A 26,642-nucleotide genomic window follows, 5' to 3' on the forward strand; every position below is an offset into this window, starting at 1 on the left:
CGCGGCCGCGCGGGGCTGCCCGCCGCCCGCCGCGCCGGAGCCCGCGGCGCGCCGCCCATGCGAGACCCCCGCGGCCCGGGCAGCGCGCAGCGACCCCCGGCCGGGCCAGGCATGTGAAGATGTCAGTGGGCTGTGCATGCCCTGGTGAGTGCCGCGGCGGCGGGGGGCCGGGGTGTGGGGCTGGGGTCCCCACGGCATTGGGGCTGGGGTCCGGTTATGGGACGGGGCCCCCAGCGGTAGGGGCGCTGGGGTCGGGCTGTGGGGCTGAGGTCCCCGCGGCGTTGGCGTCGGGGTCCGGTTGTGGAGCTGGGTCACCAAGGCACGGGGACTGGGGTCTGGCTGTGGGGCTGGGATCCCCGCTGCATTGATGCTGGTGTCCGGCTATGGGGCCGGGTCCCCGCGGCATTGGTGCTGGCGGCTGGCTATGGGGCTGGGACCCATTGCACGGGTGCCGGGTCTAGCCACGGTGCCAGGGTCCCCGTGGCATGGCTGCTGGGAGCCGACCGCCGGGCTGGGGTCTCCTTGGTATTGGTGCTGGGGTTCTGACTATGGGGCTAGGGCCCCGGGGTATGGCTGCTGGGAGCTGGCTACGGGGCTGGGGGCTCCTCAGCGTGGGTGCTGTGGTTTGGCCGTGGGGCTGGGGTCTCCATCGCGTTGGTGCTGGGGTCCGGTTATGGAGCGGGGGTCAGCAAGGTGCCGGAACTGGGGTCTCAGCGCTGTGGTGTGGCCACTGGGTCCAGCCATAGGGATGAGGTCCCTATGGTATGGCTGCTCCAGTCCAGCTGTAGGGCTGGAGTCCCCACGGCATGGGTGCTGGGGTCTGGCGGTGGGGCTGGGACCCCCCAGCATGAGTGCTGGGGTCTGATGGAGCTGGGGTCCCCATGGCGTGGATGCTGAGTGGCTGGCGGGGCTGGTGCCCCACGGCATGGGTGTGGGTGCCAGCTCCGGCACTGGGACCCGGCAGGCAGGGTGCCACGGGGGCGTTGGGCAGGCGTGCGGGTGGCACTGTGAGGGGTGACCCTGAAGCAGCCCCCGTGGCCAGGGCAAGAGCTCTGTGGGGTGCCCCTGCTCCCCACGTGGGTGTGGGGCACAGGGTCCCTGGAGCAGTTTGGCTGTGCTGCCGGTGGGTGTGGGTGCTGGGTGCCCCCCCACTGTGTCCCCGGTGGGGTGCCTGCTGAGGGGCTCCTTCCCCATCCTGACCCCCGTGGGCTGGCAGGGCTGCTGGGGTACCCCGGGGGGGTGTGACGAGTTGGTGAGGTCTCAGCGCCCGGCAGGGTGCTCCCGCAGGGATGCTCACCCGGATGCCTGGGGTCTGGGGCAGGTTTGGGGCAGCGGGCCCGGCCGCACCGCCCGCTGCTGTCTGCAGGACGTCGCCGTGCCGGGAGCAAGGCAGGGCAGGGGTCCCCGGAGCCTGCCCCGGCACCAAGTCCCGGTGGCGGAAGGGGGGAGCCAGCCCTGCCCAGGGGTGCCCGGGGGCCCTGGGGAGGGGGGTTCTGCCGCTTCCCTGGGCAGCCGGCGCTTGGGGTCCCTGCGCGGGGACAGCGGGGACACTCCTCGGCCCGGCTCCCACGATGGCTTTCCGGTGCCCCCGCGGTCCCGAGGGGGCCTCCCGCCGGGCCGGGACCCCGCACGCTGGGGGAGTGGGGGGGGGGGAGGGTGGTGGTGCGGCGGGGGGGGCAGCGGGGCGTTGCAATGGCAAGGCTCCCTGTGCGTCCCCCGGGGCCGCCTCCGCCGAGGGGTTTGCAGCTGGATCCCCGGGGCGGGGAAGGGGGGCGGGGGGGTGCCCCTGCACGGCGGCCCCCGCCCCTGCGCTGCCTGCGCCTCTCCGCCGTGTTTCCATGAAGGCAGGCGGCCCCTTCCCCCATCCTCCTCCTCCATCTCCCACTGGAAGCTGCCAGAGCGCTGCTTCCTCAAGCAGAAAGTCACGTGAGCCTCCCTGCGAGCCAGGCCCAGCAGCCACAGCACCCGCCCCGGCAGGCACCCCCAACCCCGGGGCTCGACCCCCCCTCCCCGACCACCCCGCCCCGCCCCGCCTTGGCGGGGTCCCACCTGGGCGGGGGCGAAGGCGGGTGGCTAACGGCGGGGCCCCGGCACGTCTCCCCCTGGGATCTGGCCCCGTGCCACCGGGAATGTCATCGCCATGTTGGTGGGCGCAAAAGGGGGGGGGATGGGGGGTCCCCTCCCTCGGCGCGGTGGTGGTAAGGGGGGGGCCGGGAGCATCCCTGCGGATGGGTCGTGTGTCGTGTGCGTGTGCGTGCCCCGCCGCTGCCCGCTCCCCCGCGGCGGGGGCCACGGGGGTGCGTGGCCGTGCGGGTGTGCCCCCCGCCTCTCCCCCCGCCCCCCCGCCCGGGCTGGGTGGCACATCCAGAGCCTGCGCCCCCCTCCCCCTTCCCCTCCCCGGACTGTTTATCGGAATATAGAAAAAACAAGCTCTGCCGCTGGCCTCCCGCCAGCCAGAAACATTTAATGAGCCGCTCTGCCCAGGCTGCTCTTCGGGGCTGCGTTAACTTGGAGGAGTTTCCTGCCTGGGAGCTGCCGCCGGGGGGGGGTCTCAGCCACCCCCCCTTGGAAATCATGCCCTCCCGGGGGAGTGGTGCGCATCCTGCCCTGCTGCAGCTCCTCTTGCTCCTCCAGGGATGTTTCCCTGCTCCTCGCCCCCCTCTGCAAGAGATTTGGGGCGTAGGGGGGGCTGCTCAGCTGGGAACCTGCTGCAGTCCTTGTGCCCGAGGACGGCTAGGAGCTGCTGGGGTCGGTGGAGGGCTGGGGGGGCACTTCAGCCCCCAGCCCAGAAATGGAGATGTGAGCAGGGAGAGCGTGCCAGGCTCAGAGCGCAGCCGGCGAGGCCGGGGCGGCAGCCACTGGGTGCTGGTGCCGGTGCCGCCGTCCCCGGGGCCGCTCAGAGCAGGGCTGGCAGCCTGGCCGCTCGGCTCACCCCTTCGCACTGGGCAGGTCTTGGCATCCAGACCTCAGTGGGGTCCTGACCCCCGGGGGCACCGCTCTCCCAGCATGCTCCGCGCTTTCTTTTTTAATTATTTTTATTACTATCATTATTTTTCCCCCCGTAGTGATGTTGTCGGTGCAGAGAGGGGGAGGAGGGGAGCAGAGCTGTGCTCCCTCCCTGCGGGGCTGGCTCCGGCTTCGCGGCGGGGAAGCGACGTTCCCGAGGTCAGCACCTTCCCTGGGACACCTTGCAGGGAGCCTGCCTGTGCACCCCTCTGGCAGGAGGGAGGACTTCCCGACCCACGCGCTTCAGGTCCCAGGATGGACGTGCCCGGCCGGGGGACAGCCTGTGGCCGTTTCGCTCCCTTCTGCCGAGCTGGCGCCGTGCGTCCCCCGCCATCACGAGGCCGAGGCCGAGCTGTGCCACGTGCCTCCTGCGACAGATGCGCTGGGAGAGGGACGGCGGCGTGTGGGGAGCGGGCTGAGCGCTGCGGCGGGGGGGGGTCGGGCAGCCGACGTGCGTGGGCTCTGGCTCTGAAACACCCCCTGGGGCTGCCTGGCACCTTGGGGTGCACCTGGGCATGCTGGGGGGGGCCCAAGGCCTCATCCTGCACGGCCACGCGCTCTCGCTCAGGCTCTCTTGTTGTTGGCGATGCTTGGACGGAAGACGCCGTTCACCCTGTGCCCCCTCTGTGCAGCGGAGCGCCCACCCGGTACGGCGAAGGCAGGATGGGGTCGCGACTACCCGGTGCTTGGCGAGGCGGTTCCTTGGGGTTTCAGGCGCTGGTGTGAGGCTGGACACGTCGCAGCCCATCGCAGTGCTCCTCGGGGCCGGTGCGAGCTCACCCTGCTGCTGGCTCAGCTTTGCCCGGAGAAACACTGATGGGTTGGTGCCGTACCAGCGGGCTCAGTGCTGAGTGTCTGGGCCGGGCTCCGAGTTTACTCCAGAAATGGTGTTGTCTGCTCAACACAAAGCTGCTGTGAAAGCTGCTCCCTTGGGGAGAGGGTGGGTGACGGCCAGCAGGATGGGACCCCCGGGGCAGGGAGGTGTCCCCGCAACCCGGGAGTGCTTGTTGGCCAGCAGTGCGCTACATGCCCCCGGGCAGGGCAGGAGTGGCAGCAGCCCAGGCATCCCCTGCCTGTCCTGTGAGTGTTCAGTTCACTTGTGCTACCCTTTCCTCCCCCTTCTGCTGTGGGATTCCCCAGCAACATCCGTGTTGCTTGTACACGAGGCACAGGGCTGCGTGGCGTGCCGGGAGCGCGCCGGGAGCATGCACGCCCATGCACGACGGCTGCCAGTGCATCCTGGGGCGTGCTGCACCGCCGGCACGGCCTGCGAGAGCCTCCAGCTCCCTGATGGGTGATGTGGGTCCCGTGGGGCCACTGTTGTGCACGCTGTGGGTGCACCCCTTCTTTACCTCGTGCCCGGGGAGCAGCGAGTGTTGGGGCGGCTGGGCTGGGTGCCCCCTCCCTGGGGCGGTGGTGGGTGCAGGCAGGATGGGGCTGGGTGACCGTTATCGGCCTGCCTGCAGGCTGAGGCTGTGGTTTCCTGCCGGTGCTGGGGGGAGGGTGCTGGGGAGCCGGCGGAGCTGCCGGGGGCTGCTGGGCCCCACCTGGAGCGGGGATGATGGCAGCCGTCCACCCGGGACCCCCCAGCCCCTGTCCCGGGGGCTCTGCTAGACAGGGATGGGGTGGCCACAGTGGGGGTGATGCTGGCAGGTTTTTGGGAGGTTCGCTGCCTCGTGCTCACGGAGCTGCAGGAGCAGGGGCTGTGCACCGGTGCAGGGTGTCCCCCTTGGGCAGGGGTGCCTGTGGGCGCTGGGAGGGACGGGACACCCCCATGGCTGTCAGACTGGCCCCCTGTCGCCGTTCGCTCCCTTCCCTCCCAGGCAGGTCGCTGATCAGGGCAAACGTTAGACCGGGGTGTAATCTCCCCTGCCGCAGGCACCAGCCCCTGCCCGGCCCTGACCCACCCTGCCCGCAGGGCAGCAGATAACGCCCTGCCCGCACCCCTCTGCGGCCCCTTTCTCTGGGGGGCCCTGCGGGCTGTAGCTCTCGCCGCCCCGTTGCAGGGTCTCGCTCTGCCCCCGGCTTTGCAGGATCCCCGGGCAGGTCCCGGAGGTCCCCCTGTGCCAGGGTGACAGTGCCTCCCCCTTGGGATGGCCCCGCGGCGCGGGGGTGGCAGGCAGGGGCGGGGGGGGCCCCCTGCTTTCTGCAGGAGCAGCAGCCCCAGCCCCCCTCCTACGCGCTGAGGGGCTGGTGCTGGGAGCGCAGCCAGGTTTCTGCAGCACAGCCCAGGTGGAGCTGCCGCCTGAGCCAGGCTGGAGCGCCGGCCGTGCTGGGGACGGTGATGGGCGAGGGCTGGCGGGGTGGCAGCCCCCCATGGGGTGTGCAGCCCCCACACAGCGGGGGCAACTCCCACGGTCCCCGGCTCGAGCAGCCGGTTGTGCCAACCTGTGCTCTTGCCACACGCATCCTCCTCCGGCCAGGGTCCTGCGTGGCCCCGGGGGCTCCCCTGGAGGGCAGGGGCTGCCCCTGCCCGCTGCAGGCAGCTGCCCTCGCTCCCTCCCCTGCAGGGTGGTGGGTGTGAGCTCTTGCCCGCCCTGGCTCTTGCCTCCCCGCCGGCGGGAGCAGATGGCAGCATGCTGCGTTGCAGGCACGCGGCTCCACCGGGCATGGGGCAGGCCTGGGCACCCCGGCCTGCCTGCACCGACCGGCCCGGGGTGAGCCTGGGGCAGCTGCGGGCAGGGGCAGGCAGGAGCAAGGCAGCGGGAGCTCTCTCCCCGCCGGTGACGGTAGCGCTGGCGTGGCGGCATGGAGCTGCTGGAGGAGCCCGGCGTGGGGCGGTGGCGCCTGGGTCAGGAGTGGGGGTGCCGCCGGGGCACGGGTGGTACCAGGCTGCCAAAAATCCTTGCGGAGGGGCATTTCCCCGCTGAGGCTGGGGAGACGCCGTCACGCTCCTCCCAGCTCGGCGGCCCCTGCCAAATCCTCTGGGCAGCCACAGCGTGCCGAGGCACCCTGCCTGCTGCCAGCGCGTGCGTGGCAGGAGGCTCGGACCGGTGGCGAGGTCCCCCCCGAACCCCAGGCTGCCCCGAGCAGGGTGGATGGGGCTGGATGTCTGCTCCTAGCGGGCACTGGACCCGGAGCCAGGGGAGCAGCCGTCCCCATCCCATGGCGGCCGTGTCCCTGCTTGGCCTAGCTGGCGGGGAGGAGGCAGCCGCTAACAGGAAGGACACGCATGTTAGCAACAAAAACACGGCAGCAAGAGGAAGCAGAAGCGATGCATTATTGATGGAGCTATTTGATGCTGCTATATTCGGAGACCTGCTCCGGAGCGCTTGGAAGCACCGTGCGGGGGGTGGTGGGGGGGTGGGCTCTGCCGGTGGAGACTTACCTGCTTCGAGTCAGCCACGTGCGGCCATGGCCCCAGGAGGTGTCCCCTGCCTTCTCCTGGAGGGCTTCCGGCATGGGAGGGCACGGTGACGGGGGTACCGGGGGGGTGCCAGCCCTGTGCTTTTCCCTGGGGGGGCGGGGGTTTGATGGGTGGCAGCTCCCAGCCATGCAGGTCTCTATGGGGATGCCGGGGGTCCTGCTGTGGCTCGGCAGGCAGAGGGGAGGGGATGGAGGAGGAGCGGCAGGACAGGGACCAGCCTGCTCTCCCAGCTGGAGCTCCGGAGCTGGGTGGGTGTCACGGGCTGTCAGAAGAGGGGCTGTGCCTTGGTTTCCCTTTTAAGCAGCAGTGCCTGCTCCTCGGCGGGGTGAAGGTCTTCTCAAGGGACAACGGGCAGACACAGGATGCTGGGGCTTCGCAGCCATGCTGAGTGTCACCCCTCCCCGCTGTGGGATCCCAGGCCCGGCCGGGCTGTGGGGACCAGCCCCAGGCCAGGAAAGGGACTGTAAAACTAACCATTCTTGTAACATGAGAGAATCCACCTGGAGCCTCTGGAGCTGTAAAACCCGGCGGCTCTGGCAGGCTGGCCCCGGGCTGCTGCCAGAAGGGCCGGGGCTCGCTGCTGCGGGTGGCCGCACTGGGGCCGACCTCTTGCAGGACGCGCGTTGCAATGTCTCAAGGACAGCACGGGAACACTGCGGGGCATTTCTGTGGTGCTGGTGCCACGGGGAAACCCCTTGCCAGCAGGACCTGCCAAAACCTGCCTGCGGACTGCGCCTTCCCCTCGGAGCCTGCGGCCAGCCAGGGAGCGCTGCGGCCGACTCGCCGTGCTGGAGCAAGGCGTGATGTGAGGGCAGACACCCTGTATGGACCCTGTGCACTTTGGGGTCCCGCACCCCCCTGTAGTCTCCACTTCCTCTTGTTTTGGAGGGGGTGGGCACAGATGCATGCACTTGGTTGCTGCTCGTCCAGTGCTTGCGTACTCAGATCTTCTTCATCCCCTGTGGGATGCTCAAGATGTGACCCCGTAACTTCCCGCCCTGCCCTGGCAGCCAGCTTTTCCCCCAGCTACTGGACTTTCCTCCTGCCTCTGGATGTCTGGAAGTGGTTCTGGTTTTGAAGGGTTAATCCCAGGAGCCCCCAGGATCTGCCGCCTGCCTGGCATGACTCACCGTTGAGTTTCCAGCCTCCCCCAAGCCTCTCTCCCTGGGAGAGATGGAGCCATGCCTTCTCCAGCCAAAAAAGAGGGCCCCTCCTGCCCCAGACTCCCCCTTGATCTGGACGTCCATTGCTTTAGGGGGGAGAGAAGCCCCTTCTTGAGAAACAGGGAAGGAAAGCATACTTCTGTTTGAAAGGCAGTAAGATTTGGGGGAGATGGCTGTTGTCTTCCTGAAAGGGGGACTCTGGTCCGCATGCCGTGCTGCACCGCTGCAGGCTGTGTCTGCGTGCATGCGACGGTGCCCTGGTCTTGCTGCTATTTGGACAAGTCCAGGAGGTTTGGAAGTGCCAGGCCAGTCCGTCCCCCTGTGCAGGCTATGCCATTTGCAGAGCTAGCAGATTTTTATTATTATTATTTTTTATGTAAGCATGTGTCTGCATCCCTGCTCTACGCCTGCGCCTGCTGGGGCCCCGGCTGGGTGTCAGCACGAGCGTGTCCTGCCTCTGCTGCCCTGCTCGCCTGGGATCCCTCACGCGCGCTCTGCGGGCACACCGAGCCCCAGCCGCGGGGATCAGAGAGACCCAGGCATCCCCTGGCTGCCGTGGTCCCCACCGGGCTCTTCCCATCCGCCTGTCCGGGATGCATCCCTGTGCTCGCTCCTGCTCCCGAGCTGCTGCCTGTTCCCTGGCCGAGACCTGCACTGGGTGTCGGAGCAGGGCTGGGCTTTGGGGAGCCTGGGCAGACGTGAGACCCTTGCTAGGGGGAGAGTGGAGGCTGGGATCGGGGGGATGCGGTGCCCCATTGCGAAAACCCGGGGAGCTGGAATCGCCCTCCACTCTGCCTGCACTGCGGGCGCGAGCACGTCGCGAGGAAGGGGGTCCCCCCACCACCATCGCCGCCACACACGCTTCCCAGCTGCATCCCAGCCCTTCTGCTCTCCATCCAGCATCTATTTAATTATTAACTCGGCTATAACCATAAACAGCTGGGGCTGCTGCAGCCACGTGGACCAGTCCAGCGCTGTCGTCAGAGCCGAGCAGGGACACGTGAGCAGTCCCGGAGGGCTGCTGAGCCCCGGGATAAATTGCTCAGGGCATGTTTGCTGTGGATGCGCTGGGCTGTTGAGCCCAGGGACCGGTGGGGGCTCCTCTCTGATCCCCCTGGCCATGGCACCGGCACCGGGAGTCACTGGTACGGGGGCAAAACACTCCTTTTTGCAGTGTTTTGCAGTATTTTGCAGTAACGGTGCGGTGTTCGGTGCTCGTGGCTGGCTGTGCCTCGTGCATCCTTGAGCCCTGGAGTGGGAACAGGGTGCGGGCGGGCTGTATTTAATGGCCTGTCTTGACCAGGAGGGCTGTGCCATCCTGTACCTGTCACCGGCATTATGGCCAGTGTGGTTTATTGGCCTAACGACGGTGGGTGGCAGCTTGCCACAGCCCCATCTCTGCTGGTGCCACATAGATGTGGGCTGGCAGGGGGGACGGGCAGCGTGTCGGGGCACTCGCAGCATCCCCCGTGCCCAGTTCCCATGGCACCGACAGCATGGGTACCTCCAGCTGTGCGTGCCTTCCACAGAGCGGGGTTTCACTGAGGTTTTTGGGTTTACGGTGAGTTTTTCTCTCTGTTTATCTGGGTTTTACAGAGAGTTTTGCTCTGTTTATCCATGTGCCCCTGGAAAGTGGTGCTCACTGCAGGTTAGTCTGCAAGGGGAAGGGGAAATTAGGCATGATGTGGACCAGTGTGGGGATTGAGCCTCGCTCGGTCGAGGGGTGCGGGGGGATGCTGCCGCAGAGCTGCTCCCTGCCTGTCCCTCTTCGGCGGTGGTCCCAGCCAGCAGCACACCGGGTTGGGGAGCAGGGGGCTGCCCCCAGTCCTCAGGTGCTGGGCTTTGGGGGTGCACAGGCACAGAGGGGAGGACACCCCCGAAACCTCATGGCTGAGGTTTTGCGCCTGCCACGCGTGCACTGTCAGGGGGACGAGCGTGCTCGGCAGGACCCGACCGGTTGTGCCTGCATTACTCTGTGGCTGCTGTTTCGGGGAGGGGATGAGGCGCAGGCCCGGCCGTGCAAGCGAGGGGGTGTGGGAAGGTGTGCGTGCCCCGGGCGTGGGTGCACACCTGGCCGGGGGTGTGCCGGGAGGCGTCTGGGGTGACGTGCAAGTGCACGCTGGCCCGTGAGCGTGCATGCAAGCCCGCGTGTGCAGGGTGAGACGCACCAACATGCGTGTGTGTGTGAGCCTGTCACAGCCCCGCGTGCCGAGCCTGGCTCTGCGACACGGAGCCGGGGGCTCTTGGGGCTTGGGGGGGAACCCGGGCTGGGCTCTGGGGTCCCGGCTGGTGTCCCTGCTGCCCGCGGGATCGCTGGCGGGGCTGGGAGCACAGGTCTGTGCCGGTCTGATTTGCCAGGGCAGGGAGCAGGAGCTTGCAAGGGGCAGGTGTGGGCAAGGGAGGAACGGAAAAAATGGGATTTTTTTTGTAATGGGAATTTTCATAATGGAAATTTTTGCAAAAACTCCTAATTGGAAGCGGTAGGAGTTTTGTCAAGGAAAGGAGACCCTTTGCGTCTGCTGGCAGTTGCAAACCAACACGTTTTATCTTTAATACACCCTCCTCCCAAACGACATGGTTGTGTTTTTTTTCCTCGCCAGAAGCTGGGGCACAGGGAAGCAAGTTTCAGAAAGAAAAATCCTGAAAAACTTCAAAGAAACCCCAAACCAAACTAGGGAAAAAGTACATTTTTATTGAAACTTTCGCCGGGGGAAGGAAGCCCTTCCCCGGCTGGTGCCGAGCTCCTCAGCGGGACCCGGCTCCCGCATCCCGCCTCCCGGGGAGCGCCGGTGCGGCGCTGGGTGGGGGGCAGCTCTCCGGGGGCCCCCTTTTGGCCGTCACCCCCGGTCCGTGGGCACCCACTCCCCCCCGCCCTCCCCCTCGGGCAGCGAGGGGCGGGTGGGGGCGGGGGGGGGGGAGCGCCCGCCGCCGCCGCCGCCGCAGCCATTGTGGTCCCGGCCGCGGCGCAGACAAAGGAAGCGCCCCCGCCCCGCCCCGCGCCCCGCCCGCCCCGCCCCGCCCCCGCGGCGGCCCAGCGCCCGCCCGCCGCCCGCCCGCCGCCCGCGCCGCCGCCGGACCCCGCCCGCCGCCGCCGCCGTGAGTCACCCCGCCCCCCGCCCTCCCTCCGCGGAAGTTTCCCGGTGCCGGCCCCCCCCAGCCCGGCGGCGGGCCCGCTCGGGCGGCGGAGGGGAGGGCCGGGGTCCCGCCCGCGCCGCCCCCGCGCCTGCCAAGTTGTGCGCGGCCGCACCGCGCCGCCGCTCCCCGCCCGGCCCCCGTACAGCCCGGGATCCCCGCTGCAGCCCCCTGCCCGCCCGCCTGCCCCCTCTGCTTCCCCCTGCCCGCCCGCCCCTTCTCCCCGCCGCTCCAGCTCCGCCCCTGTCCCCAGCTCCCCTCTGCATCCCTCCCCAGCTCGCCAGTCTCTCCCCTCTGCTCTGCTCTCCCCAGCTCCCCTGGGCGTCCCTGGCCCCGGGCTTGTTGCCTCCCCACCAGCTGCCTTGCCCATCCGTCCCCGGCTCCCCTGCCTGTCTCCCCCTCCCTGCCTGTCCCCCCAGCTCCCCTCTCCGTCCCCCAGGTCTCGGCTTTTGGAGAGGCACCCGCAGCCCCGCGAGGTGCTGCCGGCAGCCCCCATGCCCCGCCGTGCCCTGCTCCATCCCAGCCCGCAGCTCCCTTTGTTCTTCCCCCGGCTCCTTCCCCTGCCTGAGCCCCCTGACAGCTGCCCCGCGCCCTCCCGGTCCCCCCGCGCAGGCTGTCACGGGGGCCGTGGGGTCGGTGCCCGGCTCCGGGGGCTGCACGCCCGCCTCCCCTCCCTGCCCGCTGCAACTTCATCCTTGCCCGCGACTCAGAGGGTCCTGCCAGCCTCCCACGGGTGCCTCGAAGGGAATAAAAGGTCCAAGGGGTGCAAATGCAGAGGGGCCACACACCTTCTCGCAGGAGCTGCCCCGCCGGGGGGTGTGGGCTCGGGGGCCGTGGGCGCAGGGGGCTCATCCTCCCCAGCAGACAAAGCCCGGGGCAGCTGGGGCAGCTGGAGCGGGGGGCCGGGCTGGGGGTGGTCGCAGCATCCTCAGGGCTGGGGAAAACTCAGCACTGCAGCTCCAGCGCAGGAATCAGCATGCGTGCCGGGGCTGCGGAGGGGTGTCTTATCCGGGGGGGTGTTCCCCTGAACCCCCTCCGGGAGAGCGTGCTGTGGCAGGCTGCCCTGATCTCGGGTGGCTGGCTGGGCTCTGACCTCCAGTGGTCCCTGCCAGCCCGCCCGCCCGGGATGGGCGATAAGATAAGCACACCGGGGCAGCACTGCTGGGACCTGGCCCCGACGCCGCCAGGGCTTCCTCAGCTCGGGCAGCTCACGATCCCCTTGCTGCAGCCCCGGCTGGCAGGGGCCAGGTGCCGCGGCAGGAGCCCCGGGAGCAGCCGCTGGCTTCTGCCAAGGCTGGTGCCACAGCACGAGCCCGAACGAGAGGTGGCGGCCGGTTGCTGGGCGAGATTTGAGCAAAGGGCTCGGAGGCTGTGGGGTCCCACGGGGAATAGCCTTCCGGGGCAGAGAGCGGTGCACCCACCCTGCATCGCAGAGCCCCGGCTTCTTCCTTCTCACCAGGAGGGTCTGAGCTGGCTCGTGGGTGCCCAGCGGGTCAGGCAGGCGTGGGAGCAAACACCTCTTCCTGGGGTCTCCCCAGTTCGTTCTCCCCGTGCTTTTGATAGCACCTTGCCTTGGCAGTTTTGCAGCAACTCTTCCAGTGCTGGTCAGGTATCAGCTCCTACCAATTCTGTTGTAAGTACGGGCAAATTTGGATGTCCTTATTCCTTCTTTAAAACCTCAGGTTTTAGAGTGTTCTTGTTGTGGGAGAATTGCGGTTTTCACTGAAGGAGAACTGAACGCGGTCTCTGCCCTCTTGGTTTTGTAAAAATCCCAGGTCTGTGATCCGAGCACACCTTGAAGACTGGGGAGAGAAGTGCTGAGCAGAACAACACGCAAGCTGTGTTGTTCCCTTCAAGAAGGGAAAAAAAAGTTGTGATCCGAGGTGGGGACAGACTGGCGCTGGAGGGTTTGGCGACACAGGGTTTTTTTGCCGTCGTTTGGTGGGGACTTCTCCCCTTGCCTGCAACAGGTCACAGTCCACATAAAATAGGAAGAGGCCAGTGAAAAGCCACAGAAGTTCACTTGTGAGCAAAGGTGGCCTCGGGCTGGGGACCTGAAGCCTCTTTCAGCTTCTTTTCGGAGAGCGGTGAGAGCTGGCAGCTCCGGGCCTCCCCAACCCCTTGAGCTGCGGGAGCGGAGGGTGAGGTGGGCCAGCCCAGCCCCAGGGCCCCTTCCCCGTCCCGTGGCTGGCAGGGCGGCAGCAGCGCTTGTCCCCGAGTGGTCTCTCCCAGCGTGCCAGCCTTCTGCGTACTTGCAGCTCTGCACCGGCGTGAACTTGAGGTCTGCGTAAAAAAATATGATCCCCAGGTCCTGCATGGTGGCAGAGCAGCTGCAGCGCTTCTCCTGGCCCTCTCCCTTGGAAACCTGCTGTCCTCCGAGCGACCTGGGGACGGGGTGCTCCCACTGTTGTTTGCGCCACGTGCGCGTGTGTGTTTGTGGGTTGCAACGCTTGTCGTGCTGAGGTTTGCTGCCGCACCGGTTGCTGCTGTTTCGGGTGGACTGGTATCGCAATGCCCGACCGAGAGGGTTTCCCCGGGGCTGTGCTGTGATGATGGTGGAGATGGTTTCTACAGCACTGTGCTGCTGGGGCTGGGAGCTCAGGCTGGGTCGCTCGTGCCTTGGGAGCACCAGGCAGGTGTGCTGGGCCGTACCCTGTCCCTTCGCTCCCTGGGGTTTTGGCCCCATCCTGCGCTCGTCGTCCAAAGCCCTGACGCCAGTGACAGCACGTGCTGCCAGCGCAGCGGCGTGGTGCGAGTCCAGCAACCGCAAGCGTTTGCTCTGTCCCCAGCGCTGCCAGCGGCCCGCCCCGTCCTTTGCTCAGCTGCTCCCGCGTCGCCTCTTAAACCGAGTCCTAAAGAGAGAGGAGTTCAGCCTGAGCTGGGGGGGGCAGAGGCTTGCCCTGACAGCTCGAAGTAGCGATGGAGGTACTTTGCAAGCTGCAGAGAACAGGTTCCCACCATGCTTGCACCATCCCTCCCCTCCCTGGGCATCCTGGTGGAGTAGATGGCAAGCGGTCAGCCCTTGGGGCAAGCACTGCGCCCCAGCACCCCAGGCACGCACCGCCCCGGTGCGGCCAGCTGGAAGGCGCCAGCTCCCACCGCATCCTCGCAGCGGGAGTTATCCAGCTTTTTTTCCCCCCCGGAGCGGGCGGCTGGCCGGCTGCCAGGACTGCGGGGCTCCACCTAGGACGCAACATGGAGCGAGGCGGCTGTCGGCGGCGGGGCTGCCGTCTCCGGAGACTACGCATCCCAGCGTGCAGCACTCGGCGCCGTTGGCAGCGGCGGGGAGCGAGGTGGAGCGTTGCATCCCGGGATCGCGAATCTCCATGCGCCACGTGGGGGCTGACAGCCTCCCGCGCTCCGAGGCGGTGGTGCTTGGGGGTCCTGCGGGTCCGGGGGATCAGCCCGGGGATCCCCCTCTACGGCCGGAGGGACAGACCGCAGCCTCTCGCCGCCGCTTCCCTGCCCTGCGGCTCTCGGCTCCAGCCCTCCCGGGCAGATCCTGTCCCTGCGGAGGGCTGTCCCAAGCAGCAGCCCCACAACGCCATGCAGAGCCGTGTGGTTTTGCTCCACCACGTGTGTGGCGGGCAAGGAGCCGGGAGCAGGAGCAGAGATGCTGGCTGCAGGCTCTGCAGGGCCATCACCACAGTGGGCTATGGCTGTGAATTTTTCCTTGCTGCCCCAGAGCCTAAAAAACCTTTGAAGATGAAAATCCTAATTTGTCAGGAGGCTTTTTTTCACGGGATGTTGACAAGGCTTTTTTTTCCAGCCCCATGGTTCCCACACCGCGTCGTTTGTTTGTTTGCTGATGCTGCCCTGGTGCCGATGCTGCCCCGGTGCATGCTGCGGGCAGGACGGGAGCCCGGCCGCTGCAGGAGCCCCGCAGGGTGGCAGGGCCCTGGGGTGGAAGGGTCTGGGTGAGAGGGAGAGCAACCGAAAATGTGAAAGGTGCATTCCTGGGGCTGAAACCGGCAGCGTTTGATTACGGATCGTCTTTGAGACAACGAGCCCAAAGGAGTAATTAGGGACAGTGGGATATTTCCCTGAGAGTCGCAGGAAATGACTGCCTCGTGGTAAGTTGATAGTAGTGGAGCTGAAACTGGGTTATCTGTGAGATTGCATCTGGGGCTTGCAGCCTTGGACGTGATTCAATTTTCAGGCTGTTTTGCAATTGGCAGGGCGTGCTCTTCTCCCGCTTTCCCTCCCGGAGAAATCCCCGTCCACGTGTCTGAATCATCTGAGGGCCGCCATGGGAAAGGGAGGACTCCTGCTGTCCCTAGGGTTACCGAAGGGCAGTGGGGTCCCCCGGACCGCGCTGAGCACCCAGCTCCACAGGATGCCTTCCCGGGAGACCCTGGTCTCCGGCAGAGCTGAGGCTGCGGGATCGCCCTGAGCCTCGACCCGCAAATCCACATCCCGGCCTGGGCTCTCCTTGCCCGGTGCTTTTCGGGTAGTGCTGCCTCGCAGCCTGCATCAAGTTTGTCACTTCGTCATAATCAGCTGCAGCTAATTATTACTTCTCTGGCTGTCCCCCTGAATTTGCAAGCCAGTTGGTAGAGAGGAGCACCCTCTGGTCCAGGGTGTTTTGTGTGCTGCAGTGGGGGCCTTTTGCACTAAAGTTGCAGGACGCGACCTGGAGCTGGGGCACGCGTCCCTCCCCGCTGCCTGGCACGCAGGGGACACCGTGCATGGCCACGTGGTGCAGGCAGGGAGGCAGCTCGGCCTCAAGATAAGCTCCATGGCTGGCTCAGATGCGTGGTTTGAGAAAAGCGAGAGGGCAGTCCCTGTGTGCAGCAGGGCGAGCGGTGCTGCGGGTTTTGCCTCCGTGCGGGTCAGGGCCAGCTGGTGTGCTGGCCAGGTTCAGCCTCTGGATGCAGCTGGGTCCATGGCATCGTCCCACAGTCTCCTCCAGGAGCGGCCTCTCCTCTTCCCTGGACAGCCCGACCTCCCAGGAGCTTTGGCTGGGTCAGTTCTGCATTTTCAAAGCAAAGTTGAGGTTGTCACCGAGTAAGTCTTGGGCTATGCCTTGGTGTGTGCTGCCTGGGTTCCTGTCAGTTTGATAACAACATCAGGGTTTGCAACTGGCCTTGCTCCATCCCCTCCACTCAGAAGAAGAGGAGAAACAAGAGGTGAAGGCAGGTTTGTGGGGACTGCTCCCTGTGCTTCTGCCTGTCCCAGTCGCTCTGGATACTTCTCTGTGTTTGCCCCCCAGCCCTGCTGACTTCCCCGACACCGGGCATCATCACCGGGCAAAGCCACGTGAATTATTTGAGATGCTGCCCTGCACTCGGCTCCGGATAGCACCCTCCTGGCCAGCACCCTCCCAGCAGCCCTGCCAGCAGGGCTGGGCTGGGAAGATGGATTTCCTGCCGCTATCACAGCTTCCACACCCCGGCGAGGCAGCCCTGCGAAACAATGCCGCTATTTACACTTTAAAGCCTCGTTAGGCAGCCAGGAAGCAGCAGGCACGGTGCATGCCGGGAAGCAGCGACAGCCCTTACGCGAAGGCTAGCCCCTCTTCTTCGCCGCAGAGCTGCTGGGAGGAGCAGGATGCTCCCTGGCTGAGCTGTAACCCTGCGGCCTCTTTCAAGCCCTGTTTCTTAATTTATTTTTATAAATTCTTTTTTTAGCCTCTGGAGGCCTTGCCTCGTTGCTGAGCTTTGCTGCTTGCACAGAAAGCGCGCTGGCTGCCCGGCTGGGGACGGCTCCTCTCTGGGACGGGGAGCACCGATTCTTGCCGGTGGCTGCAGGTGTGGGACCAAGATGCCGGCGCTGCTCCGCCTTTGTCCTCAGCAGCTCTTAGCTCTTTGCTGGCAAGACAGAGCGAGAGGAGTACAGGCAGGGGCTTTTCTCCCTGCCAGACATCAGGGAAGGCTCTGTGTGTCCCCTGCCCAGGCAGGCAGCTCCCCAGCCGGTGCTGGTCTCAGCTCACAGTGCCCTGCTGTCTCCTGGCTGTGCTGGCTCAGGTGTCCACTGTGTTCTTGGCTCCTTGGAAAACCTGACGTTCCCCAGCTCTGGGGGCTTGGTTGGGGCTTTAACTGTTCCTGCTCCAGCGAACCCTACGGGGCTGGCAGCTCGCAGGCGGGGAAAGTGGAGGAGAAGGCAGGCGGAGGGTTGGGCAGTACCAGGCTGTACGTGTGTCACTGGCAGAGCACCCACCTTCCCTTCCCCGGGCGCCCGCCTGCCTGGAGCTGCTTCCCTGCCCGAGTGCTCGTGGCAGCTCTGTGCAGCACCGGTCAGCTCTGACCTGGCCTTGGCAGAGGATGCTGAGCTGGTGCATCCCTCTGCGGGGTTCCCTTCTCCCGCACCTCCCCGCCAAGGAGGAGCCGTGGGGCTGCCCACCTGGCCGCGGGCACTGCGCCGCTTGCCCGGACCTGCCCGGGCTGGTAGCTCGCCAGCTGCAGCGTCAGCCTGATTTTTTTTTCCCTTGCCGACCATGCACATGTTTTTGCGGTGCTGGGCGAGTGCCCGGGGACAACCACGGGAAGCCTCTCCCGTCAGCTTGGGGTCCGCAGGGGCATCGCACGAGCTTGCACTGAGCCTGCCCGGATCCTCCGTGCGCAAAGCAGGAGGCAGAGCAGAGGCATGGGGAGACATCGGCTGGGGCCAAGCGCTGGGCTTGGCTTGGGAACAGCTGCATCCTGCGGGTCTGGGTCATTGCGCCAGCGGGATAGGGCTTGCAGGGAGCTGGGACAGCATGAAGTTGGGAGGCGGTGATGGAGGGGTCTCCTGGACCGGGCGGTGCGACCTTGTGTGAGTAAAAGTTGGTGTTGATGCTGTTGCTGCTGTGAAGTAATTGTGTTATTTTGTGTAATGCGTGTAGTGTGAGTGCCTACAGTGAATGTAGAATTCGGACAGCCTGTATCAAATCCTAAGGCTATTGTTAGTGTTATTTAAAACCACTGAATCCAGTAACGTATTTTACACTGCATTAAAAATAATACTTGGTCAGGATGCTGGTGTTGCTGAGGTCGCATAACAGGCTCCTCTCCACTCCTCTAGATCCTGAGATAGGTCACTCAGTGAAGCCCCAAAAGCAGGTCATGTCTGTATTAGCCTGCTTGGGAAGGCCCAGGATGGAAATGGATGCTTGGGTCAGCTCATCTGCTGTCCCACCTCCAGGAGCAGGGGGCTAGGGAAGAGCATGAGAAGCAGAATGGATGGAAAGTGATGTGTCCCCCGGTCTCACCACCCCAGGAGACCTTCCTGCACCCCAAGAAGCAAGGTGGGGACCGAGGACAGCAAGAAACCTTGGGGGCTTTTTCCCCCCATCTCTCATCAGTGAATAAAAACAAAGCGTCGGAGGACAAGATGTGCTGGGTCTGATTTTTTTCCTTCCCCCCCCGAGGACACGGTGACCAGAAACAAGCAGTTCAGCTCCCTGTCTCCAGCCGCTGCTATCTCTGCCTAATGAATCGGTTAGTTTTCAGCAGAAGACACGCGCTTTTGGGAAGTTTCCTATGCATCGAGCACACTTTGACGTCGTGTCGTTTAACAGCAGCGCAGAGGAAATGGAAATGCTGTGTTTCTAGTGCAATTCCAGTTGAATTATAATTTCCATTAGGCACAAGTTGACAGGGATTAAAGCAGAAAGCAAAAATTCCCTCGCACCAGCACCGACCTCCCTATAGATAAAAATTTTTATCTATGAAAAAGTTAGGTAAGAGCAAGGGGCCGATGTTGTTAGCAGCCGTATGAGAAATTGTGCTGTGCCCCACTTACCCTCGCTGCAGGCGAGCGGGAGCAGCGAGCCCCCGGCGAAGCGGCCTCGCTCCAGCCCCATAGGACCCGTGCGTCCTGGTGGGTGCTGGGGAGACGCTGGGTTTGGCTGCCACGGGGAAACACGGTGAAAAGGCACTGGGGCCTCAAGAAGACAAGAATGAAGGAGTGAAATGCAGATTTCCCCTGTTGCAAGTTGGATTTGATGCCAGGGAAGTGACTCCCTCTGTTTTTGACCAGCCCTTGCTTGCTCAGCTGCTTGTGCGATCCCTACGACTGCGGGCTTGGGGTCCCAAGTGGCTCGGCAAGGGTGATGGTGATGCCCTGGTCGTTCAGCCTCCTGTGTTGGCTAACAGGTCGCAAGGAGCTGAACGTCTTGGGTCCCGGTGCTGGTGACACTGCTTTTCTTAACCCCAATGCTTTTTGCTCCCCTCCTGCATTCATCATAGCCGAGTGGCTGCTCCGATTCTGCAGCCTGGCCATGCGGCGGTGCCTGGATGGGCAGCAGCGTGCCTGGTGCCTCCTGGACCCTTCCCTCTACTGCTGGGCTTCCTTTCTGCAGCACCGGGCGTCAATCCCAGTGGCTCGTGGGCGTTGGGAAGTGCCCAGCCCAGGGCTGCGTGCGGGCTGGCGGCCGACGGGGATCCTGCCTCAGCCCCGGCTGTGGCCGGCAGCCTGGCGCGGCCAGCTTCAGGGTCCCCACCTGCGGTGTGGCGGAGGGAGACATGCCTGTGTGCAGCAGGGCCGGCTGAGCCGGTGGAGCCGGAGCTGCCTGGCAGCCCGCCCGCCGCTGCGCCCCATCCAGGTCAGCCCGGCTGCCCGCCGGGAGGGAGCCGCGTGCCTCGGCAGCGCCCGGGTGCAGCGTGCCGGGTCCTGCCAGCCGCGGGGCGTGCTGGGGCTCCCACAGGGCTCGGGGAGGGGCGCTGGCAGCCGCCGCTCCTGGGAACCTGCCCCGGTGAGGGGAGGGGGCCGGCGAGCGTGGGAGCCCCCGGCTGCCCCTCGGGAGCCTGGATGGGGCTGGACGTGCCGGCGTGGCTGGATCCAGCGGGCATCCCTGTCTCCCATTGGCGTGCCTGGGGGGGACCCCAGGTTGCTTTCAGGGACGGGTGCTGGCTTGCACACGTTGCGTGCCCCATTGCACACTCCGTCTCACCCCACGGCCCTCTGTGGGCTCCTCGTCCTTTGCCCCGGTGCTTTGGGGGGCAGTGCGGCGTTGGGGTGGTTTGATCAGGGCTGGGGGCTGGTGTGTGGGATCTCTCTGTCCAGCTGGAGCCGGGTAGCCGCTGGCCTGCCTGAGCGGCAGATGGTGGCTGCCTGGGGACCCGCCATCCGTCCCTCTGGGCGATTATTCACCCGTCGCCATGGCGATAGAAAGGTCAGCAAAAAGATCCCGTGTGGTTCCTGGGTCGGGTCGGTGGGATTAGGAGCAGTGTGGGAGGGAGGGCTAGGGGGAGGATAGGGCCCAGCCAGCCCCCTACCCCGGCTCACCAGCTGGACTGTCCCCCTTGGGCACTGTCCCCAGAGCCTGGCTAGCTGAGAACTGGCAAACTCTGGGCACCAGTGGGAAATCCCTGGGATGGGGCCGGGCCCCTCTGGCTGCTGATCCTGAGAGCTCAGCCCTGACCCTGTGGGTCTCAGCCTGCATGGGGAAGGCCTGGAGCTGTGTGTGGGGTGAAGGGGCTGGGCTGGCATCGGGGGAGAGCAGAGGAGGGACGGGGCTGTGCTGATGGGGGCTTGGCTGGTCCTGCATCCTTCCTCCCCCTCCTCCTCGCAGCAGGGTGTCTCTCTTCCCGGGGTGCCCCTGGCTGAGCCATCTCCCCTCTTTCTCTCCAGGCTGTTCCTCTAAGTCGTTCAAGCTGTACTCGCCAAAGGAGCCCCCGAACGGCAACGCCTTCCCCCCTTTCCACCCGGGCACCATGCTGGATCGAGATGTGGGGTGAGCTGGGGCCCAGGGAGGGGTCTGCAAGGTTGGGGGTGCTCTGCAGTCTGTACCCTGGGGTCTCTCAGTCGTGCTCCCCAGCAGCATACGGAGACTGCGGCGCATGTAGTTGAGTTAGTGCGAGAGGGGAGGGGGAATCAGAGCAGGCACGGGTGGGACTGGATGGAGAAACAGCGATGTTTGGGATGAAGGGAGCCCGCAGGTCCCCCAGCTCTGTGGGGCCAAGCCCCTTGCCAGGCCAAGCCCCTGGGATGACCCAGCACAGGGAGCGCTCCCAGCTCCTGCCGAAACAGCCCCTTCTCCAACCTCCATCCTGCCTGGCACCAGCCCCAGCTGCAGAGGAGCCGGGCACGTCTCCGGAGAGTCACAGGCCAGGTCCGAGGGGTGGTGGAGCAGCCACTGGTGCAGAGCCCAGTTTCAGGGGTGCATGTTGCCCCATGGGGCCGTCAGCAGCCAGGGTGCAGCCCATACCATGCATGGGGTCTTGCCTCCAGCAGCCCGACTGCCTGCTGCTATAGGCAGGGGAGGGGGAGCTGCAGCGGGCAGGGAGGGAGATCTCCACCAGTGCTGAGCTGCCTGTGTTTCTTTGCCCCCCCAGACCTACTCCCATGTACCCACCGACGTACTTGGAGCCTGGAATCGGGTAAGCGTGGGGGTCTGGTGGGCACCCCGCTGGGAGAGGAGCTCGTGCCCACGGCGGGGATGCCTTGGCAGGGCCGGCATGCTGCTGGCCGCAGGGATTTGCGAGGCGGTTGCTCGGGCTCTGCCCGGCCCTGGAGGGGCTGTGCATCCCCTGCCGTGGGCTCGGGACCCCTCCGCACCCCGTGGCTGCCTCCCCCTCTGACTGCTTGCTCTGCTCTCTGGGCAGGAGGCACACACCGTATGGGAACCAGACGGACTACAGGATATTTGAGCTCAACAAGCGGCTGCAGAACTGGACAGAGGTGGGGAGCGGGGGGTGGCCAGGGGTGGGGGGACGTTCCTAGGTGTGTGTTTTGGGGATGGGGCCCTCTCCACTGCCTGCCCTCGCGAGCTGCCTTGGCTCTAGGAGGATCCCCTTGGCAGCGAGGTCCTGTCCTGCTTTGCAGGTCCCCGAGCAAGCACCTTGTCCCTCACTTGGCTGTGGGACAGGGTTCATCATCCCTGTCCCCCAGCGCTCAGCCAGGAGCACAGCCCTCTGCGGGCTGAGCATGTGGCTGCTGTGTCTGGCAGCCAGCAGCTGTCTGTCTGTCTGTCTCCCCTCCCCGTAACCTGGCATCTCTCCGCCATCCCCAGGAATGTGACAATCTCTGGTGGGACGCCTTCACCACGGAGTTCTTCGAGGATGATGCCATGTTAACAATCACTTTCTGCTTGGAGGATGGACCAAAGAGATACAGTGAGTAGCAGCTTGAGCCCTCCTTCCCCAGGGCATTGCTCCTCCGGCAGGAGATGCGGCGGTTGCGCTGTGCGGGGGGATGCAGGCAGGGTGTCGGAGCTCGGCTGCCTCCAGCCAGCGGGAACTGGGGAACCCTCTCCCCATGCAGCCCCAGGGCATGCCTGGGTGCCCCAGGTTTACTAACATTATCTTCCTCCTTCTCCCGCTCCAGCGATCGGACGGACCCTGATTCCCCGTTACTTCCGCAGCATCTTTGAAGGGGGGGCCACAGAGCTCTACTACGTGCTCAAGCACCCCAAGGAGTCCTTCCACAACAACTTCGTCTCACTGGACTGTGACCAGTGCACCATGGTCACCCAGCACGGCAAGCCCATGTTCACCCAGGTACGGGCTGTGCCTGCGGCTTCTCCTGCCCCTCGTGCCTTGTTCCAGTGTGCCCTCGTGGTGGCTGCGGTCCCACAGGGCCGCTGTGGGCTCGTGGGTTTGGCTTGTGCCGAGTCTCGTGGCAGGCAGGGGCAAGCCACCGGGAGGGTTCCCAGGGGATCTGGGCTGGGGGAGGTGGGGGCAGCCTGTGCCTGACCCTGTGCCCTGCCCAGGTGTGTGTGGAGGGGCGGCTCTACCTGGAGTTCATGTTCGACGACATGATGAGGATAAAGACGTGGCATTTCAGCATCCGCCAGCATCGAGAGCTCATCCCCCGCAGCATCCTTGCCATGCATGTGAGTACCGCTCCGGGAGCTCTCCCGGGCACGAGTGACACAGGACCGCTGACCTCAACCCTGTCCCCCCATCGCAGGCTGGGGCACGGGAGGGCCGTCCCCAGCCCGGATGCAGCTGAGCCGTCTGTTCCTGTCGCTCCTAGGCACAGGACCCCCAGATGCTGGACCAGTTATCCAAGAACATCACCCGCTGTGGGCTCTCAAACTCCACACTCAACTACCTCCGAGTAAGCATGCAGGAAGAGGGGGGGATGCAGCTCTGCTCCTGGGCTAGGGTGGCCGCGTCTTGTGCTCTCAGCTGCCCGACACCTGGGTGCCCTGGAGTGCGGGGAGGCAGCGGGGCAGGCTCTGCAAGAGGGATCTTGCAGACAGGCTGCAGGGAGCCGTGGGGCAGTGGGTCTGCCGGAGCCCGCAGGCTCCCAGCGCAGCTTGGGTCGGCGCAGCGCAGACGGCTGCCTGACAGAGGGGCTTTTGCTGGGGCTCGGAGCGTCGCGATCTAACCCTGCGTCTGTCTGCTCCCTGCAGCTCTGTGTAATCCTAGAACCAATGCAGGAGCTCATGTCACGGCACAAGACCTACAGCCTCAGTCCCCGGGACTGCCTCAAGACATGCCTCTTCCAGAAGTGGCAGCGGATGGTCGCTCCGCCTGGTGAGTCTCACGCTGCCTGCTGTGCTGCCCGCGGGTCTCTGGGGCTGCCCACCCAGGCCCTGCCCTCGGCGCAGGCTTCTCCCAGCCCCAGAGCCTGTCCCTGGCCTCGTCTTGTGAGGCTGGGGACGGTGAGTCGGGCAGCCGGCTTCCTTCTCTGCTGGCCTGCCTTCCTGCTGGGGCAGAGCAGGGCTGCAGGCAGCCAGCACTCCCTGCCCAGGGCCTGCCAGCTGCTTGTGGAAAGCGAAGCAGGGACGGAAATCTTCCCCGCACCCTCTCCTGTGCCCTGCGCTGGGGGCACAGTGAAGCTGAGGAGGGGAGGAGGGTGGCGATGCTGCCCCAGGGCGGATGTGGTCCTTGCAGAGAAGGGGGGTTTGCCGAGAAGGGGCTGGGGGGCACCAGCTCTGGGGGGCACCGGCTCCTTCTCACTGGGACTGACCGCGTCTCCCTCATCTGCCAGCGGAGCCAGCGCGGCAGCAGCCCAGCAAGCGCCGGAAAAGGAAGATGTCGGGGGGCAGCACCATGAGCTCCGGCGGGGGAAACACCAACAACAGCAACAGCAAGAAGAAGAGCCCAGCCAGCACCTTTGCCCTGTCCAGTCAGGTACCTGTAAGCATCCCGTTTCCATTCTCTCTTCCTCCCCTGGGGTGGAGGGGAGGGCTCCCTGCCCCGGCCCCCTGGGAGTGGCTAGGGGGAGACCCCCGGGGACTGCCTGTCTGAGCCCCCACGGCTCTCTCCAGGTGATGGGGAGGAGGGGGTGTCCCAGCTGCCTTCCCTCAGCTGCTTTGCTCCGCTGCAAGGGGTGAGGATGTGCTGCACCATGCGGTGCCCAAGCCTCGGGTCCTGCGATGGAGATGAGGAGGTGGCCCTGTGGCTGGGGAAAGGGGCTGTGGTGTTGGGGGGGGGGGGTCTGGCGGCCCGGGCTCCCCCCACCTCGATTATGTTTCGGGACCGTCTCCCCTTTCAGGATGTGATGGTGGTAGGCGAGCCCACGCTGATGGGGGGGGAGTTTGGGGACGAGGATGAGCGGCTCATCACCCGGCTGGAGAACACGCAGTTTGACGCCGCCAACGGCATCGATGACGAGGACAGCTTCAACAACTCGCCGGCGCTGGGGGCCAACAGCCCCTGGAACAGCAAACCGCCCTCCAGCCAGGAGAGCAAGTCAGAGAACCCCACGTCGCAGGCGTCGCAGTAACGGCCCCCCCGCCGCCCCGTGGACTCAGTCCCAACCAATCTACCTGTACATTTGCAACGGAGAGTGACTGGGAAGTGGCGAGGTACCGGGGGCGGATCGGCGTCGTGCGGCTGGGGGTGCACGGCCCAGGGTGCGCGCCAGGCGGGCAGCCCCCAGCCCTCTCCCCCCGCCGCCTCCCCGCTCCCCCCACGCCTGCCTCACTGCCGGACCCCGGGGCAGGGGTGGGTTTCCGGGGCCGTAGCTTCGTTATTCCCCCTTCTCCCTCTTCCTCCCTGCTTCTTCCCTGGAGAGCTTCTCATCCCCGCCCCGACGTGCCCAGCCCCTGCCTGCGGAGCGGGGGGAATTAGGAGGGAGGTGTCGGCAGTGGCTGGCGCAACCGGGCCAGCATGCAGATGCCGTGTGTTGGGGTCTGGCACAGCCCAGAGACCCTCCTCCTCCTCCCCAGGTCCTACGGCTGGGGTTTGCTGGGCAGCCACCTGCAGCGGGGTTGCACATCCCCAGCCCAACCTGGGGCTGGGTGGGGGGGGGGCGGTGATGGAAAGTCTTCCCCACGCCGCCGGCTCTGCCACGGAGCCTCCTCCGGCCAGGGTCGGATCCTGCTGCGCTGGGGTGGTGTCGAGGATAGGGCCCCGTCGCATCTCCCCGCTCTCTTGCACCCTCCCCTTCCCCTCGCTCCCCAGGGGCGAGAACGCAGCAGGGCCGTGGGGGGACTCTGTATATAGGAAGGGGGGGACGGGACCGGGGGGGGCACAGAGGACCCGCAGCTCTGCCAGAGCAGCTGGTGCCCTCGCTCCCTGCCCGCAGCACCTGCGTTTCCCCCCCGCCCCGTGTGAGTCCGCCTGGGGCCCCTTTGCAACCCCCGGCTCCCAGTACCTCCTACTTTTGTCTTTTTTTAAGGAAAAAAAAATAATATTATTAAAATTGTAAGTTTAAAAAAAAGAAAGAAAAAAAAAATGGGAAAAGCCCCCCCCCCAGCCCCCTCACCGGTTCCCCCCTCCCTGCCCTGAGCCCTCTCACCCTGTCCTGACTTTTGTACAGGCTTCTTCTCTTGGGAGTCTCATTTTATATCCAGTTCGGAGAGCTTCAAACCAAGGAGAGACTTTGCAGACTTCCTTTCTAATCCCTCCAGGGGCCGGGGGGGCAGCCCCCCGCCTCCCTCCTCAATGTAAATCTTGTGTGCTGTTGTCCCTGCTCCCCCCCTCGGGTTCGTGTACCTCGTGCTTGTACATTTCCGCGCTGTAGACAGTGTGTACGATACTGTTCTTTCAATGTGTTATCACTAGAGCAGGTGCCTCCATTGATGTTAGGGGAAACGATGAGAAAAATAATAATTTTTGGGGTTTTTTTGGTTTAAAAAAAAGAAAAAAAGAAAAAAAAAATAATCCCTTCCAAGGCTTCTTCCAAGGAGAAGACGGGAGGTGCCAGGGGAGGGCGTTTGTGCTCACCGGCTCACCCCAGCAGCCTCGGAGGGGGGTTTTGGGGGGAGCCGGGGGTCAGGGCTGCCCGTGGGCACCCCCCGGTGCGGCCCTGAGTTGGGGTTGCAGCGAGTGCTGCCCTGGGGGTGGTCAGGGTGGGGGGGCTGCCCTGCGGGGGGGGTGGTGTGTGTGTGCAAGAGTGCGTGTGCGAGAGGTTTGTGTGTCTGTCTGTGTGTAAGGGAGCCCGGGGCAGGCGGAGCAGCCCTTCGGTTTGGGGGAGAGGGGGGGTGCACCCCACTCTCTGCCGGCCCCCCCCAGCTCCCCGCCAGGGATCCTGCAGCACATGTCTCGCTGCCCCGGGGGGCCGGGGGCTGGCAGGTGTCGCTGGGGGGCTGCCCCCCGCCCAGGGGGCTCTGGCTGCAGCAGGGGTGTTGCCTGCACCCTGTGTCTCGCCCACCCGTGGCTGAGACTGCAGGGGGTGGCCAAGCTGGGGTGGGGACACCCTGTGTCTCCCTTCTTTCTGCGTCCTGGGGTCACGCTGGGAGACAGGAGCCCCTTGGCTCAGCCCTGGCCTGATCTCAAGCCCAAAATCCCCGGAGAGACGCCTGCGTTGGCTCCTGGGCCCCTCCACAGGCAGCCCAGAGGCGGAGGGCTCAGCCCCGTGGGCCACCAGCCGCAGGCACGGGGGTCCCCACGGCCCCTTTGCAGGTGGGGGGGAGGCTCCCAGGGTGGGAGCCCGGCATGGCGGGGAGGGGGGGGCTCTGCTTTGCAATTAAGGTACGATTCTCGCCACCGCGCTGCTGGGCTCCTCTGGAGGGTGCAGAGCCCCTCGCTGCCCCCCCCGGGCACACTCTAATGCCTTTTTGTTTCTTTTTTTTTTTTTTTTTTTTTCTTCCTCCCCTCCATAGTTTGTGCCATTTATGAGTCATGTATGGTACCAATAAAATGACTTTTCGGTTT

At 65.6% G+C, this 26,642-nt stretch overlaps 1 protein-coding gene across 2 annotated transcripts; it reads left to right on the forward strand.

The window, feature by feature from the left end:
- Positions 1-26,642, forward strand: LDB1 (LIM domain binding 1). 2 transcript variants are annotated; one of them, XM_072869997.1, is made up of 11 exons: positions 1-144; positions 20,221-20,323; positions 20,925-20,969; positions 21,195-21,270; positions 21,602-21,704; positions 21,916-22,088; positions 22,301-22,423; positions 22,567-22,650; positions 22,949-23,072; positions 23,530-23,678; positions 24,037-26,642. In XM_072869997.1, the coding sequence occupies exons 1-11, from the start codon at positions 120-122 to the stop codon at positions 24,265-24,267; spliced, it is 1,236 nt and encodes a 411-aa protein (XP_072726098.1). In that variant the 5' UTR covers positions 1-119; the 3' UTR covers positions 24,268-26,642. The 2 variants fall into 2 exon arrangements, with proteins under 2 accessions (XP_072726098.1, XP_072726099.1); XM_072869998.1 differs by having other exon boundaries at positions 23,530-23,672.

Source organism: Ciconia boyciana, chromosome 8 (assembly GCF_034638445.1).
Source record: "Ciconia boyciana chromosome 8, ASM3463844v1, whole genome shotgun sequence".
NCBI classification, from domain to species: domain Eukaryota; kingdom Metazoa; phylum Chordata; class Aves; order Ciconiiformes; family Ciconiidae; genus Ciconia; species Ciconia boyciana.